At 37.9% G+C, this 20,866-nt stretch overlaps 1 protein-coding gene across 2 annotated transcripts in view; it reads left to right on the forward strand.

The window, feature by feature from the left end:
• Positions 1–20,866, forward strand: part of LAMA2 (laminin subunit alpha 2) — a 457,344-nt gene that overhangs the window by 423,356 nt on the left and 13,122 nt on the right. The window contains exons 52-58 of one of the 2 annotated variants that reach the window (XM_037894776.2): positions 1,634–1,645; positions 4,102–4,222; positions 5,866–6,042; positions 7,927–8,075; positions 11,571–11,747; positions 12,390–12,609; positions 20,315–20,427. In XM_037894776.2, the coding sequence (XP_037750704.1) occupies positions 1,634–1,645; positions 4,102–4,222; positions 5,866–6,042; positions 7,927–8,075; positions 11,571–11,747; positions 12,390–12,609; positions 20,315–20,427 (969 nt within the window). The remainder of the gene's footprint in view (positions 1–1,633; positions 1,646–4,101; positions 4,223–5,865; positions 6,043–7,926; positions 8,076–11,570; positions 11,748–12,389; positions 12,610–20,314; positions 20,428–20,866) is intronic. The other variant, XM_037894777.2, reaches the window with a different exon arrangement.

Consider the following 20,866-nt stretch of genomic DNA (forward strand, 5'->3'; position numbering starts at 1 on the left):
CATTGATCCTCTTGAGTGTTATTTCCTCTGTAAGTGCCCTCTCACACCTTAAGATGGCTCGAATTGTTCACTGCTCCATTTGAAATACACTGTGAGCTTTGATTATACTACAGTAAAGGCTCCTGATGCTGTGTATGGAACCATAATGATGTAACTGGGCTTCTCTTTCTCCGTACATTTCTTTGCTTCCTATAACAATGGAATTTGCAGTTCCAAACCTGTAGCTCAGAGAAAGGCCCAAGTCCTGCAATGACTTAAGTACATGTTTAATTTTACAAACATCAGTAGTCTAACTGAAGTCAGAAACTACTCATTTACTTAACATGAAATGATTGCGTAAGTCTTTGCAGGATCATTGCCTACTATACTTTCAATATGTGTTACATAAAATGTATGGCATGTTGTACTTATTTTAAAATCGATTTGAAGACAAGAGTTCCATTCTTGAACTCTTCAGTAAGATAAAATTCCTTGTGCTCAATAATTTATATTGAATAGATTTAAAATATCATGCAGTATACTTTAAATGCAATGAAATGTGGTTAATTTTATTTTATTTTATTTTTTCTGAGAGTCCAATCCTCAACTGCTTACTCAGGCAAAACTTCTCCACAGTACATTTCATTATGTATAAAATATATTGCATGTTTTTTTCCCTGTGCTTAAGTATTTAAGAAATGGGATATGAGATGCTGGAATTTAACAAGGGGCTTTTAAATAAGCTGAAAAATATTGTTGGGATTCAGTGAATACTCAGCTATTTCTGCAACACAAAAAAATCTGACTACAACAAGGAGATGAACTATAACAAAAACAAGCCTATTAATCTGGGTCAACTTCATTTACATTTCATAATGACAGTCAAAAAGTCACCTTGTGCACCAGGAAGCCTAGCTATACTTTAGGAGGCTGTTTCACAACCAAGGGGAGAACAGGGATATTGTTAATTTATTACGTTTAATTTACGGTACCTCTGATATCAGTTTACCTTGTAATAAAAAAGCCAAGCTGTTTCCCTCATGATGTCTCACATTGCATTATGTAATTGTGAAGTCACACGGACGTGTGCCAAATTATATGAAGAAATTACTCCTAGGCATATCCTTTCTGGTTACTTAGGAAACCAAGAACACCCTAGCTATTTGAAACTGTGGGAACCATTGTGCCTGCAGCTGTGATTCATCAGTTGTGACCTGGTGCAAGATGCATGTTACAATAAATTACTATCAAAGATAAAGATCATCTGAGCTGCTGCAAGCAGCAGACATGGAGATACCTGTGACTTTGTAAACGCCAGGCTGTATCAGTCCCAGACCCATCTCCTGCCAGTTCTTTCATGATTTTATTTTACTGAGGACTAATTGTAGTAACAAATAATAAAACAATTTACTGATCAATATGACATTTTATGGGAGAATGTGTGGAGGGGAATAACACTGTTAACTGTGCTAGCCTCTTAAGGCCTGGTGTATATTTATTTAAATTAAAAGAATCTCACCAACCAGCATCTGTTTTCACTGGGAGATCTAGATCAATTTCAATCTGAAATGTTCTCAATCTAGATCATGAATATCATTTTCTACAATGAATGTAATTAAAAATAAAATTGTTTTTTTCCTCTCTTTTATCCTAGTATGAAAGCAAGGTAAAAATAATTAAATATCTGCATGACTTGCATGCATTGAATAAGTGCAGCTTGGTTCAGGTGGCAGTGCAGAAGCAGCCTGTGGGTAGCATTTACACCCGCCGTTCCCCTGGGGCTGTTAATTGAGCAAGTTGCTCCTGCTGCAACAGGCAAAGCTGCTCCTAGGTGCTTAACACTCTCTTGTTGCAAGCTGTGCACACACATAAGCAAATACCTTTCTCGCCTCTTCACATAGCTGCTTGTGTCTGCTGTAGATTGTTTTGTTGTTGTTTTTTTGATTGGATCAAGATCCTAGTTAAAGAAAGCTAGGTACAGGAGATTTCTGCTCAGCATGGGGCAGTTTAGTGGTTCAACAAGTTCAGGGCCCGGAAGTGCTGTTCTCCAAGGCAATGATTTAATTCCTAAAAATGGCAGGAAGGTTAGCAGCAGATCTGTGTGAAACTTGCCAGTTTGGGCCAATGGGGGGTTGGGACACCTTTTGTGCACGTGTGTTTCAGTTTGGGTTGGTTTGTGTTCTGGAATTTTGCTTTGACTTTTCAAGTGTAAATTCAATTTTGCCCAAACCTCCAAGTTAATACCTGGTTTTGAGTCAGAAACGTGCAATCCCCAAATTAACAAACCCCAATGATTAGAACAAAGCCATACATGTCTCCCTTGAAGCCCCCTTACTTCAGAGAAACCCTACTTAGGTTCACCTGAAATTCAGCCCAGGTTTTCAGAAGCTATTGTGAATCTCAGAAAATCTCTGGATGAACTTTGACCTTGTTTTACTAAAGCCCCAGCATGAAAGCAGAGATAAAATTTCATACAGAGTTAAAGTTCACATAACTCTAGTTAAGAGTTGGAGGTTGGAAATAGCAAATTTCTGAAATTGGAGATGTCAGTGAAAAAGGGTAGGAATGTGGAATTGCTGTTTGGATGGGATGTAAAGAATCAGAAATGAAATGCGGACTATAACTGAATGACTGTGAATGAAGCAGAGTTTGGATTATTTTAGTAAACCAGAGGGTTAGTCTAATTTACGTAAAGGATGCAAAATTGTCAGAATCTGTGCTTTGCTTTCTGAGATGGCTATAATGCAAAGAATGGCTTTCAGTTCCAAAATATGTATTTGAAATGAACTGTTTATATCAAGTTATTTTGTAATTAATGGCGTTGAAAATCATTCTAAATAGTTTTTTCCGGGATTCTGAATTTAATGCCCTGGTTTTCAGTTTTAATTCCCCAGTTTTCATTCCTTGTTATTTTCTAAAAACATTTTTCTTTTGTTTGGTCGGTCTGGTTGTCCCCATGTCCCATTAAGATGTTTGTTGTCATCTCCAAAGACTGTAATAACATGAATTATTAGTTAATTCACTATCAGTGAATTAGCTACAGTCACTGCTCCTCCTTTTGGATTTAGTCTCCATGGCTTGAATAGCGGGGGGTTCATGGAGTTCATGGGTTTCGAACTGGGGATCATGGAGCAGTTCGTTCCTGCTAATTGGTGGCGAATGACTATAATAAAGGGCCGACTTGGCCACGAGTCCTGGGGCTTGATTTAGTGCCCTTAGAACTGAGGTCTCTGAATTACTTCCACACTAGCATGCTCGTTTTGGTGGAATGCTCAATGGTTTTGTCGTTTCTCCTGGCATTGAAAGACTATGCAAACCATAGCACAGGAGTTTTGCAATTACAGTAGGATGCCCTTCATGATGTGGCTGTATAGTGAGGATCCAGATCAAAAACCAAGTGTTTTGTGCGGGAGAGAGTTAACTGACTGGGAAAGGCTGAAATAATACTATGGCTTTTATAGAATGGTATTTGGGAAAAATGAGGGCTATGTAAGGAATGAATCTTAGTCCATTAGAGCAAAACAAGAAAGCTATTTTAGTCAGAAAAATCCAAGACTCGGAATGAAATATTCTTGCAGTTTTTAGCAAATATTTCATCCTAAACTTCTTCAAGTTACAAAAGTCCCTCTTCCATCAAGATCTAGTGTTTATATGAAAGAAACATTTGTCTTCCAGTCAAGGTCTTTCCTTGTTGTTATGATTTCCAGCCTGCATCGTTTGGCTTTGCCTGGAGGACAGCTACCTACTATTTTGTAGTTTACCTCATTTAAATGTCAAAGGTGACAGCACTCCTTTAAAGGAAAAAAAGAGTAGAGCCAAAGACTGTTCTTGTTGGGGGATGAGAAGAACATCCTTTAACACCTCTGATAGATGATAGTAGCCAGACTGTACTGTGTGCTGATGAGCGATGGAAAGCAGGATGTACTTTGTGTGTGCGCACACAATGCTCGCCCATTCAGACGTGTACCTGTGCTTAAAAAAAAATACAGTAGAGTATCTTTGTGCATATGAATGCATGAGTGTGTGGGTCTGATTGATAAAGTCTCTATAGTGGGCATAGAAAACATGTTGCATGTTAACTCACATGACGAACGCTATGGTTTTAATTTTATTTTTTTACAGGCCTGAAGTGAACTTAAAGAAATATGCAGGCTGCCTCAAAGATATTGAAATTTCACGAACACCATATAATATACTGAGCAGCCCTGATTTTGTTGGCGTAACCAAAGGATGCACACTAGAGGTTGGTTAGTCTGTCTCATATTTACTTTGGGTAAAAGGATGAAAAAAAGATTTTCTTGTTTTGCTAACAACACAAGATATCAATCACATACTGCATGCATAGGGTGGGATTTTCAAAACCTACCTTTGCTCCAACCTACTGCAGACAATGGGAGCTTTACTACTGATTTTAACAAGAATAGAGTTAGGCCAACTTTGTATTAGTTACTGTTTATAGCATCTTTCATTATAAAGGATCCTAAAGCACTTTACAAAATACAGTACCTACCATAGATTGAGGATCATTGACATGCAGCTACCTCTAGGCTACACAGTGACAACCCATTAAGGCACAGTCCCACACAAAGGGCTCTCACACAGTAAGCTGCGTAAAAATGATTGTTTCTGTCTCAGAAAAAAGAAGGGTTGAGTAACCGTACCAGGATTTAAGAATATACCAGTACTACACAGCACTTTCTATTTGAAAAGGAGTACTTGTGGCACCTTAGAGACTAACCAATTTATTTGAGCATAAGCTTTTGTGAGCTACAGCTCACTTCATCGGATGCTGTAGCTCATGAAAGCTTATGCTCAAATAAATTGGTTAGTCTCTAAGGTGCCACAAGTACTCCTTTTCTTTTTGCGAATACAGACTAACACGGCTGTCACTCTGAAACTTTCTATTTGAGTGTCTCAAAGTCCTTTACAAACATTAATTAATTTACAATTGTAACAGTACTGTAAAATAAGCCTTGTTATCCCCTTAAAATCAAACAGAATTACACAAACTCTTTTGAATCTCACAAATTTTGGGGTTTGTTGTAAATTTTACAATAAAAGGACGATACTAAATATGAGGCTTGAAATAACACTCAGCTAGTTAAATGCCCTGGAATGTCAAAGAAAAATATTGCAGATGTCTGTCTGCCTCCTCATCTGGCACAATCTACTATGTCTCTGTCTGAGGGCAACTCCACTCAACTTACCATTTTGTCAGTAATTTTAGAAAAAGTGACTGTTTCTATGAAATATTCTCTACACCTAGTTGGAATGATGCACAAATGGGCAGCAGTTACAGAAAACCTGATATAAAATGCATTGATTTATTATTTGATGATATACTGCATGTCTTTAAATTGTGCTACTATCTGCCAGTGTGCAAAGCAGTTGGGCCATGGGCAATATGTGCTTCATTTATGAGTGTATCTCATCAGTGAAGCAGTAGTGCTTAGCAGATGGTGAAGCAATGATGAATGATTAATAGAAAGTGTATTCTGGTCAAATTTTACAAATAATAGAATCCAATGCTGTTCATATTGGTTATTGTTCTTTACTGGATTGATTTAAAAGTGAAAGAAAAACAGGAAAAGGAAAAACAGTCAGATAAAATAACAATAAGTGGTCACTTTTAAATCAACTGGATATTCTGAAATAAGGCTGCAATTATGTAAACCATTCATTCCCTCTGAAATTTAGTATTCCAGAAATGTTCTAATAATGACTGATGGTACAGACTGATTAATGCTTGTGCAACACTTTGAAAATGTAAATGGCTAAGTCTTATAGTCTATCTCAATGCTATACATTAGTAAATATAACTTTATGGGGGGGTTCATACTTTGTTTTGTGTCATACCAATTCACCCTCTCTCTCACCTTTCCACAGAACCTTTACACAGTTAGCTTCCCCAAACCAGGTTTTGTGGAACTGCAGCCAGTCTCATTTGGCATGGGTACAGAAATCAACCTGTCCTTCAGCACCAAGAATGAGTCAGGGGTCATCTTATTTGGCACGGGGGGGACACCTGTACCCCCGAGGAGAAAACGCAGACAGACCGGGCAGGTAAAGAACACTACAGTAGAAGATATGGAAAACTCATAACTTCTGCTGAGCTTTTTTCACACAGCTTGTTGTACCCAGCCACTGCATTGCCATGATAGATTTATGATGAGGTAGAAGTTCAGTGCTGCTGAATGAGGTTTTTCTTTCCAAAGCTTTTGTTTGTTTGGTGGAGAAATAAAATGGGGGTTCACAATTTACTTTTGCATTGAACACTGGCTTTATTGAGGATTGGGGGGGGGGGTTTAAATCCTCAGAATTCTGTCAATTCATGTTTTCATTTCTTGGGTTGGGTAACACAAAGCACTAATATTGCACAGGGTTGTTTTTCTTTGGTATAATATTTGACAGTATTTACAGATCAGTTCTGGATTTCTCTAAGTGACTGCTACAACAGAGCCTACTTTTTAGCCTAAATACCAGATTTATTTTTGTGTCCTATATTTGCTTCCATTTTTTTTTATCAGACCTGAGTAACCGAGAATATTGTTCTTTGGTTCTCCTCAGGACTACTCAGACAATGTTTATATGCTGGATTTAATTAAATAATTACTGCAGTCTCTACAGTAATTTTCCAAAAACCCCAGCTTCCTGTGGGTCCCATTCTGCTTTCCTTGTGAACCCACACCTCCCATTGACCTAAATGCCTCGTGAATGTTACTAGTGTTTGGGGATTTTGTAGAATACTGGGGTTTGTTTGTTTTTAATACAAGGGCACAGCTTAAATGACACCCCAATCTCCCCTTCCTCCCCAAAATAAAGGCTAGTTTAACAACCTTCGAGACCTTGAATTAACACCAGCAAAGCACAGTTTCTACACTACCCTAGTGACTAATTCGAAAAACTACAGGCGTTGTTTGAGATTATTGAAATAGTAAAACAAAATGTGTGCTATTTTCCTTGTACAGTACATTTGATAGTTGATTTTCCACTGCTCTCCCCCCGCACCTATAAGGTTGTATTGGAACAGAACACTTGGTGGCTTGAAAGAACATACTCCAGAGCCAACACATTTAAATGGCTGATCCATACATGATATTAATTGTAGAAACATACATGATATTAATTGTAGGGTGGGAGCTACTTCCACAACTTCAGGACATAGACATGAACATGACATTGGTTGCTGGAGTGACTATGGGATGGATCCTGGAAATCCGTCACAACGTGATACTGGTCACTGGAGTAACTATGGCCATCATTCTGCAAGCCCTCCATACACAGAACTCCCATTGAGATCCATGGTAATTCTGTGCATGGAAGGTTTAAGATCAGGCTTTGTAATAGCAAAAAACAGGGATGCTTTGGAGCTGAGATTCTCTTTTCTTCTCCCTACATGCATGTAAAAAGGGTAAAATATTTTTAATGGCACTTTATACCTTGTTGCAAAATGTCATGAAAGATGTTGCTTATGTATCTTAGTCCATCTGAATATAACAGCAAAACTGAAATGGCTATATCTTAACTCCCTCCAGGAGTGTAACAACCATTCTAGCTCTCAGCATCAGATGCCAGAATTTGAGTATATTCCTAGTTAAATTAGGCTCTCTTTTATACCACTGTAAATGTAAAGTAACACCTTTGGCTTCAAAAAAGTTACTCCTGATTCAGTCTAGTGTATGATGGCAAAATTTGATCCACTATCCTCAGTGGCTGGAATTCTAAGTGCAGCCTCAGCCGGTTACTATGTTTTTATGCCTTAAGTAGGATAGTGGCACAGTTCTTGAGGAGCCTGTAATGAGATTACTTCCTACCACCAGCAACAGTAGGTGGAGCAAAAGAGAAGGGATGTGCTTAACTAAGGGAGAGCTAGGGCAAATGCAAAACTAAGAGAAGCAGTTCCCTTCTGAACGTGGCTTAGCTTTTAATAACTGTCCCACATTACAGGCCTATTATGCAGTGTTCCTGAACAAAGGTCGATTAGAAGTGCATATCGCCCCTGGAATACGAGATCCACGCAGGATCATCATCAAGCCTGAATCCGGCGATTTTCATGATGGTAGAGCACACTCCATCCGGATAGAAAGAATCAAAGGGTAACAAACCAGGACTTCAGGGTGCTATACAACTCACAGTACAATTAATTCAATCACCATAATAAACAGATGACTGAAATCAGTATTCCTTTTTATGAAAGGAGGAGAGTATAATATGTGCATTGTTTTCCTTTATCCTCCCCAAAAAAGGCAGTTTCTGACTGCTAATTTTATTACTGTATAGGCTAAGGCTATATTCTTTAGTGAGGTTATCAGGCAGCTCCTCTTAAGATTTTCATTAATCAAAATTGCTATATTTAACCTTTTGGTACTTGGCAAATGTACTTTATTAATCTAATTTGTGTGGATGAAGAATAAATCTTCAAAACAGTAAGTCATCTTTGCAAGAGTTGCGGAGAAAGACAGCTTTCAAAACAGCAGCAGTGGCAGATAACCTTTCCCAAATACCACATGCTAATTTTTATATATATGGTTACAGCGGTGTCAATTGAGTGAGTTAAGAAAATGAAGATACGTAGTAGTGGATTAACACTAATGTTTCTTTATCACAATGAAGCCATTGCAGATGTTTCAGCTATATTCACCCCTTCACTAGCTCAACCTCCCTTACCACTTTTTCAGACACATGCAACCAAAAGGCTATTAAGGAGATGCACATTACCATTTATTAAGGATGCCTGCATTAGAAACAATAAACATATTGTCATCTTGATGTGTAGGGATTTATGCAGTTACTATTATTTGTATTCTGTTACTGCCCAAAGTCTTCAGTCAGGATCTAGGCCCAATTGTGGTATGTACTGTACAAATATTCAGTGGGCTTGTGCACACTAGGAGAAAAGATGTTTTTGTAAAACATTGTAAGTAACATGTGATAGCTAGCATTTTATAAACTCCAATGTATCGAGGGCAGATTGTAATTGAACACATTAACTGATGAGGTGAACCGTAGGTGCCTCACTATGATTCATCTTGACCAGCTAATGTGTGAAAACTACAGTTAAAACTATTATGGTCATCTAATCTAAACTCCACTTATGACTTTGTCTTTTTCCCAACTGCCTAGAAGAACTTCCTCTTCCATCTAGTCACCAAGTGCTTTTTCTCCCCTCTACCTTAAAAATCATTTCTCTTGGCTTTGCCTTCTTTCACTATAATCTCTGCTCAGGAGAAATTCACTGCCTCTTTCACCTGTTTGTTGTAAATAATCCCCTACTGCAATTTTGTTCCCCAACCCCAGCATTTCCTGTCATTTGTTTTTTGTTAGATTGTAAATTCGTAGGGGCAGAGATTTTTTCTGATATTAAAAAAAAAGAACCCATCATGCTCTCTTGAAAGACTAATGTTATGTGATGATGATAATACAAATTTTTAAACATACAGGTAAACTCTTTTAACTTGAATCACCAAATAAAGCTGCTTATAACAAAGGTAATAATCTCTTATAATAAATCAAAACATAACTGCTTTACAACGCCATCCATTGATGAGAGATGCATATTAGAATCAAGCCTTCAAAATTTTCTCAGTAACTCTGTTACAAAAACAAATTAAATGAAGACTGTGCACTTCATGTAACACAGGCTGGATTGGAAATGAAAAGATATAAATGATTAAACCTAACCCCTTTATCTGCTTGTCATCAACTCAGGCTTAAATATGGGGAGCATCATTTGAAAACTCTTCAAGTAGCTAATTGTCCATATAATTATAAACGAATTGCTTCCCATTCCAGGATAATTGTAGGATAGTGTTCAGGACCAATGCACTGTATGGTAGTATTCTGTTGCAAAATGTGTAAATGTTTTCTATGGTAATCTGAAGATGAGATAAAGTATTGTACTTGGCTGAAGGTGTCAATAAGCAACAATGTACAGTATAAGCAATTCCTGCAATAGAATGGAATCTAAGAAAGGCATAGTGTACAACTTATGTCTTTTGATCAAAATGATGCTACCTGTAACTATGAAGAGATTGGATGTTTTGCACTCAGTAAACCTAATTTTTAATTTTTGTGCATACATTTGAGTGCCTGTTTCTGCATATGAGCATCCAAATAACATGTACTTGGGTGTCTTAACTTTGAAAATTGGCCTCCCCTGGATAATGTTTTTTTAATTCATTTATATTCTATAATTTACAAGATTTGTATTATTTGGGTGCGGGGGAGGGGGGTGAGGAGGGAGGATTGAATTTTCTTTGTTATATGAATCTATAGTTGAGAAAATGAGGTTATTTGCCAGAAACCGACTCTTTCAGAGTGTTCTGTGGGTGCTCACTTCTTCTGAACAAATGAGACTGATTATTTAGGCACCTAAACATGGATTTAGATGTCTAACTCTAGGCACCGATGTATAAATATTTAGGCCCTAATATTTAACTTCTTGTGATCCTGAAATAGAGAATTGACTCAACATCTCTAAAATAACAGCACACTTGATAACCTGCACCAGAGTCCTCTCTCTTTTTTGTTACTCTCCCATGGCTAATGTCTATTAAATCCAGTATAGCAATGTAAAGAAATTCTGTCAAATAGCATTCCACTTGCACCTTCAAACATAGTGAAGTTCTGATCCACCTTTTGGCACTGAGTTCACATGGAGTTAGTTGCTACAGCCTTTGTCCATTTCATCACTCATCTTCAGATTGTCCCAAAGATAGCAGCAGATAGATTGCTGACCCTGTTATTGTTATGCCTTATTACGTTATGTTTGTTACCCATCAAAATAACTCACAGTCTCTCTACATCTACATTCTCTGTATTAGTACCTGTTTCCTTCTTTTCAGCATACAGGTTCCTAACAAGCTAGATTTCTCTACCCTCCTAGCCTTGTTATAAATGTGGTAAATTATCTTTCAATAATTTTACACTGACATACACGGGTGTATGCCTCTATCTCACTGCTCTGTAGCATTGTCTTTGTGTGACCTCTTCTCTTACATTTGGACCATGTGTTTGCATAAATACAGTGAACAATCCACATGGCTTTCTCCCTTACCCCCTTCCCGCAAAACAGACTAACCATATATTTTTAAAATGTACAGTATATATCTACTGTTGATTCCTGCAATCAGAGCACTCCAGAGCATTGTTTGTCCTCTAGCAAGAAGATAATAACTAGTACAAACCAGAAAATAAAGAGCCAAACAAAATGTGACCCCATGCTGTTATATCCCACTGAGCCCTATTTGATTATACATAATGTCACATACAGCAGGCTTGACTCTTACCATGTCAGTGCTGTCATGCTTCGGACTACTATTTTCAGTTCAACCAGAAGCTACTGTTACTGCAACTCCACTGTCTGGTGTTGCCATGCCCTGATGGAGAATTAATGAAGGAAGCATAGTAGTGGCTGTGAACCTGTTAGTAGCTAATATTTGCTTAATGTGGTGTTGCTAATCATGCAATTTGGCTTCACCCAGTGTGGTAGCCGGTGCAGCAGTAAATGGTGCCTGCAAAATGGTGATTTTAATGCAAGCAATAGCCATAGTAGATCCTTTTTTATTCATTTGCTTTTAATCTTTTCCTAGGATGTTTACTGTTCAAGTCGATGAAGACAGAAGCCAGACTCAGAGGCTACCTACTGATCAGCCTATAACTGTTAAAAAGCTCTTTGTGGGAGGGACTCCGCCTCACTTTCAGGCTGCACCTGTCAGGAACATACCCCCTTTTGAGGGTTGCGTATGGAACCTTGTCATCAATGCCATGTAAGTATGTCTTACTAGTGGTCACAAGTGTTTTGGTTACTGAAGCGATAAGCACCTCATCTGCCAAGAGAAAAGTTGCTGTCAAAAGCTAAACTTACTCAAAACGGTACCTAAAAACTGCTTTATAAGCCATTGTTCTTTTTGGTATATCAATATGCAGTATGCCCTTGACAGGACATAGGTCTGATTTATTGAGGTCAGTCTCCTTCTGGGTGCAAGAACTAGTGCCTACCCACAAAACATACCAGAGTGTTCTACGGCCACATTCCAGACCACAGCAGCTTACCTAAGTAATGCGTTGGTGTTATAGACCAGTGTAATGGAACTCTGTGCCATTGTTTTTAAATAAGGCTGAGATCCTGGGCTGTCAGATTATGGAAATTAGTATGCTTAGTATGGAGCTTTAACCATAGGAAAAGTTCTGCTCCACTAGGTTAATGATCTGGAGGGAACAGGTGGACAGAAAAAAGGGAATGGTGAATGAAATGGAACTTCTGCAAAACAAATCACATTGATAACACTTTAAAGCAACAGACTCAGTGCTTGGTCAAGTGTGAACACAGAGCAGTACCATAGCTTCTTCCGTGACACAGAGAGGCAGAGGAATTGATGAGACCTATTGATTTCATTGTATCTCCATAGCCCCATGGACTTCGCTCAGCCTGTGTCCTTCAAAAATGCAGATATAGGCCAGTGTCCCACTCTAGAACCCGAGGCCAGACTTCCTGAAGATGAAGATGAAGCTACCCCTGCTTCTGTCTTGATCCAGCTTGAACCTGATACTAAAGAGGAGAAAGAGAGCACAACTACCACCCCCAAGTTTTCTTCCTCTCCTCCTCCACCACTTTCACCTCCTGCACGTGTAAGTGTATATGGCGTCTATGAAGAACAGTTTTAGAAGAGAAGTCTCTTTTATGTGGGAAGAGGAGAGGAGTCAATAATGGTACCTTAAAATTATGATGATGGGTGTGGTAGATGGCTAGAGGATATTGAGTAGTTGGGGTATCTACACTATTATAGAGTTCTGGATGTTTCATCCAGCATGTAAATGAAGTAGATTATCAACTAAAGCTCAGGACAAGCTTGAATCCTGAATCATATTATTTTTTTCCTCAAAAAAAGCTGACAATAGGATGATCATAGCATCCTGAAAAAAGAACGAAGAGTACTTGTGGCACCTTAGAGACTAACAAATTTATTAGGGCATAAGCTTTCATGGGCTAAAACCTACTTCATCAGATGCATGCAGTGGAAAATGCAGTAGGAAGATATATATATATATATACATACAGGGAACATGAAAAAATGGGTATTGCCATACCAACTCTAATGAGACTCATCAATTAAGGTGGGCTATTGTCAGCAGGAGAAAAAAACTTTTGTAATGATACTCAGGATGGCCCATTTCAAGCAATTGACAAGAAGGTGTGAGTAACAGTGTGGGGAAAATTAGCATGGGGAAATAGTTTTTGGTTTGTGTAATGACTCATCCACTCCCAGTCTTTATTCAAGCCTAATTTAATGGTGTCCATTTTGCAAATTAATTCCAGTTCTGCAGTTTCTCGTTGGAGTCTGTCTTTGAAGGTTTTTTGTTGAAGGATTGCGACTTTTAGGTCTGTAATTGAGTGTCCAGGGAGGCTGGAGTGTTCTCCGACTGGTTTTTGAATGTTATAATTCTTGACGTCTGATTTGTGTCCATTTATTTTTTTATGTAGAGACTGTCCAGTTAATGCCCCTCTGCCATGTACATTGGCCAAACCAGACAGTCTCTATGCAAAAGAATAAATGGACACAAATCAGACGTCAAGAATTAAAACATTCAAAAACCAGTCGGAGAACACTCCAGCCTCCCTGGACACTCAATTACAGACCTAAAAGTCACAATCCTTCAACAAAAAACCTTCAAAAACAGACTCCAATGAGAAACTGCAGAACTGGAATTAATTTGCAAACTGGACACCATTAAATTAGGCTTGAATAAAGACTGGGAGTGGATGAGTCATTACACAAACCAAAAACTATTTCCCCATGCTAATTTTCCCCACACTGTTACTCACACCTTCTTGTCAATTGCTTGAAATGGGCCATCCTGAGTATCATTACAAAAGTTTTTTTCTCCTGCTGATAATAGGCCCACCTTTATTGATGACTCTTGTTGGAGTTGGTATGGCAACACCCATTTTTTCATGTTCTCTGTGTCATGTATATATATATATATATCTATATATATATATCTTCCTAACGTATTTTCCACTGCATGCATCCAATGAAGTGGGTTTTAGCCCATGAAAGCTTATGCCCTAATAAATTTGTTTGTCTCTAAGGTGCCACAAGTACTCCTCGTTCTTTTTGCTGATACAGACTAACACAGCTACCACTCTGAAATGTAGCATCCTGAGTCACACTGAGATGATATGATTCCATTACATATCCCCTTTCTCCACCTCTCCCCTCTTTAATCTCCCAAGAACTCCAGAAAGTCACATGGCAATCACAGATTTTGTTTTTGTTGGCTTTTCCTTCATTCCTCCAAAGCGTTGTGTCATTTATGTGCTTCTTTTTTTGTCATGGTCGAGGACAGGACCACACTGAATGATTAAAAGCTCTTTTATAAAAATGCATGCCTTGCTGTCATCATATTAGGATGTAATGCTTTGCACACGTGTGTCACGTATGTGTGTGTACGCTCTGTATATATGTGGACTGTGCTTATGGATATTCATGGGTATTCATGTGTATTAACCCTATTGAAAAAATAAAAAGGTGATTTCGTTAAAATCAGCATCTATATCAGAAGACTGGAAGGTAACAGTTGTTTTTAAAAAGGTGTGATAGGGAATTACAGACCAGTGAATCATACTTTGGCTTCCAGTAAATTTGCTGAAATTATAAATTATAAATAAGGGCCAGATTTTTCAAACTAAATTAAAACAAAGGGAGCTGCTGGTTGGTGGCTGCTTTTAAGAACCCAGCCACTTCACTGACGTGCCTAAGTAGAAACTCAGCTCTCTTGAAAAACTAGCCATAGAGAAAGATTAATAAAACAGCTGATTGAACATCGTCAGAAATTCATGTCTCTCTGATCTACTAGAGTTCTTGGAATATGTCAGTAAAATAATGGACAAAGGAAAACTGACTGATCAAATTTACTTTGAGTGTCAAAAATCTTTGGTGATCTCCATCAGAAGAGTATGTTAAAGAAATTAAATAGTCACAGGTTGAGAGTTAAGGGTGGGATTCCTCATGCTTCAGGATTTAAGACAACAACTAACTGATTAGGATTAGAAAGAAGCTTCCCCTATGGGAAATTTTTCTCAAGATGATGTTTCTTGCACCTTCCTCTGGTATCAGCCACTCTCAGTGACGGGATACTGAGCGAGGTAGACCACAGGTCTGATATGATATGATGATTCCTGGGAAATTTTATAACCTTAGCCAAAAGACTGCTGAATCATAGAATCATAACACTGGAAGGGACCTCAAGAGGCCATCTAGTCCAGTCCCCCGCACTCAAGGCAGGACTAAATATTATCTAGACCATCCTTGACAGGTGTTTGTCTGACCTGCTCTTAAAAACCTCCAATGATGGAGAATCCACTACCTCCCTAGGCAATTTATTCCAGTTCTTAAGCACCCTAACTGTTAGTAAGTTTTTCCTAATGTCCAACTTAAACCTCCCTTGCCGCAATTTAAGCCCATTGCTTCTTGTCCTATCCTTAGAGGTTAGCAAGAACAATTTTCTCACTCTTCCTTGTAACAACCATTTATGTATTTGAAAACTGTTATCTTGTCCCCTCACAGTCTTCTCTTCTCCAGACTAATCAAACTCAGTTTTTTCAATCTTCCCTTATAGGTCATGTTTTCTAAACCTTTGACCATTTTTGTTGCTCTTCTCTGGACTTTCTCCAGTTTGTCCACATCCTTCCTGAAATGTCGCGTCCAGAACTGGACACAATATTCCAGTTGAGGCCTAATCAGTGTGGAATAGAATTTCAGGCTTCAAACTCCTGGACTGCAAAACTGGGTGTTATTGGAAAGAATTTTAAAAATGTGTATCTCAGTAAAGGAGCTCAGATGATTAAACTGTTAGAGAAAGTTGTCCCTGCTCCAATACAGAAATATTAAAAGTTGGCAAAGCATTTTCCTGGACAAATAGTTCAGGGGCTTGAAACAGTAAATTGGAAAGTATTGTGAAAAAATCCACGGACTTGAGTTTGTTTTTGTACAAACCCAGAAGTTTGTCGCAACTCTGTAGCTGTGTTGTCTGAGTTGTCTGACCACCCTTATAATTTCCCACAATCATGAAAATTTAAATCAATACAAATAAAAAAATGCTTCATGCCCATAATTTGAGCAATGGTGAAAATGTAAATTGATACAAATTTAAAAATGCTTAAAATAAACATTTATAGTACCCATTGAAATTATAAAAAAAATTAAAATTGAATTCTGCCCAGCCTATTTATATAGGAACTAAAGCAACACTTTTGATTACTACCCACAAGATGGCGAAATTGTAACATGATGAAACTGATACGTTTCCATTTTCAATAAAAAAAATTATACAGTTCGAAAACACTGAGTCTATGACACAAATACACAGAGCGAAGAAACTCCAAGATAAAGGTGATAATCCATTTTGCCACTCTCCCACTCTCATGAAAGAGAGAAAGTCAGGCTGTTTGAGAGAAGGGTTTGTTTCTTTCTTTGTTTATTTATTTTGTTTCCGTTGCTTGGCTGACTTCTGTCTATAAATCTGAGAGACTCTTTCCAGTGTCTGAATACGTGTGTATTTATACTAGCCATTTTTCAAGGGCAAAATTAAGAGGAATAAATATTAGTTAATATTAGTTAAATGTTTAATGTTATTTACAATAATTGTTATTGTTTAATGTTGTTGTTTAATAAAGAGATGGAATTTACACATGAGGTACATGGAACCATGGTGAATTGTGTAATCCACATATATTGCCCAAAGTGACAATCTGAATAAAAATGTGTGAAAAATTCACATGTACCAACACCCCTGAAGTTTCTCTTTTGAAAAATAAAAGTGTTTTCGAATTCTGCATATTCAAAAGCACCTTAAGTAATCTAGCTTTTTCATATTTATTTATTTATTTATTTTTACCTAAATCCTGCTCAGTAGAACTGGGCAAATAATGGATTTTTCGGTTTACTGGTAATTCTGGAAAATTGGTGGAAAAAATCATTTTGGGCTGACTCATACAAATTTATTAAAAATTTTCAGCAAATCAAAAAATAATTTTAGGTTGCGCACAAAACATTGTGTTTCGATTTGAACACTTTAAATCGTTTAGATAAAGCTAAAGAAAATTTTAAAATGAAAAATAATTTTGAACCAAAAAATCAAAATGTTTCATTTTGAAAATGTTGAAATAAAGCATTTGAATTGGTTTCAGAATTTTTTTAAGTGTTGGGGTTTTAAAAAAAATTTTGGCGGGGGGGGGGCTAACACAATTTGGTGAAATCTACATGACTTCGCCAACAGAGTCATTCTGGAAGAATCTTATGTGCAAATCCATTCAGCACAGAAATTCACCCACATGCAGGGGGCCCAAACAAGACTTTGCTATACTTAAATCCCACCCTATTCATACGACTTAAGTACTCATGTGCTCTCCATCTCCACAGCAGTGAGTTGAACCCTTAATGAAGAAGTTGTATTAAAAAAAAAGAAAAAGACAGGACACAGGATAGTCAGGTAGTTTAGAAATACAGTGGTCGCCTGTTTGCTGCTGTCTTCCGCTAGGATTGCTAAAATGTGTCTTGCTGGAGAACAATGCCTTGGTAATTGCTGCTTCTGCCTCATATTATTTACTGCTTCTCAGGACTTGTTTGTCACTGAAGTGAAGAGCGCCAGCATTACAGCTGACTTTGACATCATCACGGTATCTTCCAGCATTTTCCCAAATGGTCCCCAGTTGTTCTATTTAACACTGTTGGGTGAATTGTGGTGCTGCCTTCTTCCTTTGCTAACAAACTACTTTTCTTGTGAGTGCTAATGCAGCATCATTTGTAGAGGAATGTGTGAGATAGTTGGACAGTGAAGTTCCTATTTGCTCAGACAGCTCCACTAAGGTTATCAGTTTTCTGTGATATACAATGGTTTCTGCTGATCTGTTTCCTGTCATATAGGGAATAGTGAAGTTAAAGTAATTAATAAAATGGTTCAGTTTTGAGGCTCCCAGGTGATGTTAGGGTTTAGTAACTGGTTGGGCTTGAATGTGGGACACCTTAAGGCTATGATACAAAATACAGAGCCAGGAAACTCCAAGTTGGTCTGATAATCCATGCTTTTAACTCACATACTTGTGAAAGAGGTAAAGTCAGACTGTCAGAGATAAAGTCAGGCTGACCTTTGTTGAAATGAGTGTGGAGATAGGCTTGTGAATAAAGCCTGAATTTTCTAGAACAGTTCTCTTTTACAATTTTTTCTCACTGACACTTCCACCTCCATACAAATGACTGTTTTTAAGCTTTGTTTTTAAGGGATAGATGAATAAAAGACCAATATAATGACAAAATAAATGAATAGGTGTGTTAACCTATTACCAACCCCCCAGCAACATTTGTGGCACTGACCATTAATTCCTTACCCAACCAGTCCTCCTACTGAGCCCAAGCATCAGTGCTTACTGAAAGTAGCAACAACTAAGATAGTTTAGTAATATTTGACATCTGACAACCAAATTTTTCCCTAACTGAAATCATTGGAGGCCAGAAACAGACAACCAAGGGCAGACTTTGCCCCCTTAACATTGTAACATGCACCAGTGTGCCATTGAAATGTCCACTTTAGGTCCATTTTTTTTCATTCTTCATCCATCTGCCAATTCCAGACTTTAATTTATCTCCAAGTTTAAACAACCGATGGTGGATATATTATATATACAGTACCATTACCAGTTGTTAAACTGTCAGGCTAAGACTGTAACGGTTAAAACAGCTTTGGACATTAGCCAGCATTATAGGAGTATTATCGTGCAACTACCTCACCTTTATCCATTTGTTAATCACTGAAAGACTATCATCTCACATTCCTCACTCATTTGTTTTGTGCTGTTGAGTAACATCTTTCTCCCTTTTTTCTTTTAATTGCACATTGGTGTGTACTTGTCACAGTGCATGCTCTTCTACTGTACATGGAGGATTGTCATAATCAGAACAGACTAGTAGTTTTTGTGGAAAATGTTTTTTAAAAAGTTCTCAACTGTTGTGAGGATTTCTTTGTGACTTGTGAAAGACAAAATATCACATTACTGAAGAGGGAAGTTTCAGAGAGGGGAATTTCCTCTTTGCAATAGAAATTTCCTGTTTCCTGGGGAATCACGCATGACATCTTGAAAATGCTTCACAGAAAGAACACTTTGGCAAGCAAGACAGCACATTGTACTTTGAGGGCCCCTGCTGAATCAGGGCTCAGACAGAGGCTGTGGCCAATCCAGAAGTGTTAAACACAGTGCTTAAAAATAGAGTTACCAAAGTCTGTTTTTTCCTGTGGTATTATTGTCCTGAGATCGTGCTGTTTTAGATCCTCTGAGAAACTTCTTCACAGTATACCCCAAAGCGGAGCATTGAGGGAGATAATAATTCTTGTGGCCCTTTCAGTTGAACAGTGCTAGACCGTGGCTATATGATCAAGGTTCTAAGGAACACAGTAAAAAAAAAAAAAATCACACTTCTGAAAATGTTTTACCTTCTATTGTTACAAGTAACACCTAAGAGTAATGTAGCTGAAAGAGACCACTGTAGCTGGGAAAAAACCAGCATTTTTCTTTATTTCTTTGGTTTGTCATGTTTGTGCATTTGATATCACAAAGTGTATAGTACCTGTTTTTCCTCTGTATTAACTAGTCAGTTTCCCTGATATTTGTGTGGGTCTTTCAAACAGCAACGGGGGGCTGGGAGGAGGGGAAAGAGGGAGAGAGAAAACATTTTGAAAGACAGAGAAAGAAACCTGATTGTATAACAAACAAAAAAATGGCATGGGGACTCAGTGGCAGGTGTAGCACCTGCAATTACTTCTATTTTTTTTTAAGGATTGGCTAGATTTCAAGTTGATAGTGTCCCTTTAAGATTTCAGTCCTGCTTAGGCTCTATAAGACAGCACCTTAAAGTATAAGTGTCAGTGAGCTACATTTAAGGATGCACTGAGCTGTCCAGAAATCATTTAAAGATCTGGTGAGCATACCCTGATGATGAAAAAGCAGTACATAAGTCTAAAGGAACTCTGCTTTTAAAATAAATCTTCATTATATTGCCTGCTAACTTTATTTTACGTGGAGAGACAAAAGACACTGGGAAGTTGCAGAGCCAATACCTGTAATAAAGAACATATTCTAAAGTGCTCCAGGGTAAATGAAGGGACTTTAGCACCTGGACAGATGAGGTTCAGAATGAGAAGTTCTTCTTGAAAAATATTACTAGCATCCCTAGGAGACTATAGAAGAGGTTTTTTATATTTTCTGATGTATGCTTTATACTGCTGTAAAGCACATAATAAATTCATATGCTCAATCAATAACATGATTTATATTTTGCAGGACTCTTGTGCTGCTGATATAGAGCCAGCTATTTTGGAGGGTGGCAAACAATTTGGTCTTTCAAGGAACAGCCATATTGCAGCTGCATTTGATGATACCAAAGTGAAGAACAGGTACACCATCTGATTTTTGTGATGAAGTAATAAAAGTGAGGTCTTATGTGTATGACTGACAAGCAAAATACTCTGGATCGTATTCTCAAAAAGTTTAGGCACATTCTTGAGTGCAATTTTCTGTGGCCCAGTTTTGTACATACAAAAACACTAATTAGTGCACACAAATAGCATTCAGGCATGAAAACTGGGTAATGATTAGTCTGCCTGAGTAGTGTGCCCAAATAAATTTGGGGAGGCCTGGGGGGAGGGAGAGAGAATCGAAGTTCGGGACATACAAAACTGGCCTGTGAAAAAGGTTATGTGCACAAAAGTGTTCTCAGTTTTAGAGGCCAGGTGTGGCCCTTTTCAAAGTTTGGTATCTTGGTCCATAAATAACACAATCAAGAGTAATGTTTTATTTGTTTGGGTTTTGTTCAAACAAGAGCATAGTGCAGTT

Source organism: Chelonia mydas, chromosome 3, assembly GCF_015237465.2.
Source record: "Chelonia mydas isolate rCheMyd1 chromosome 3, rCheMyd1.pri.v2, whole genome shotgun sequence".
In the NCBI taxonomy this organism is placed as follows: Eukaryota; Metazoa; Chordata; order Testudines; family Cheloniidae; genus Chelonia; species Chelonia mydas.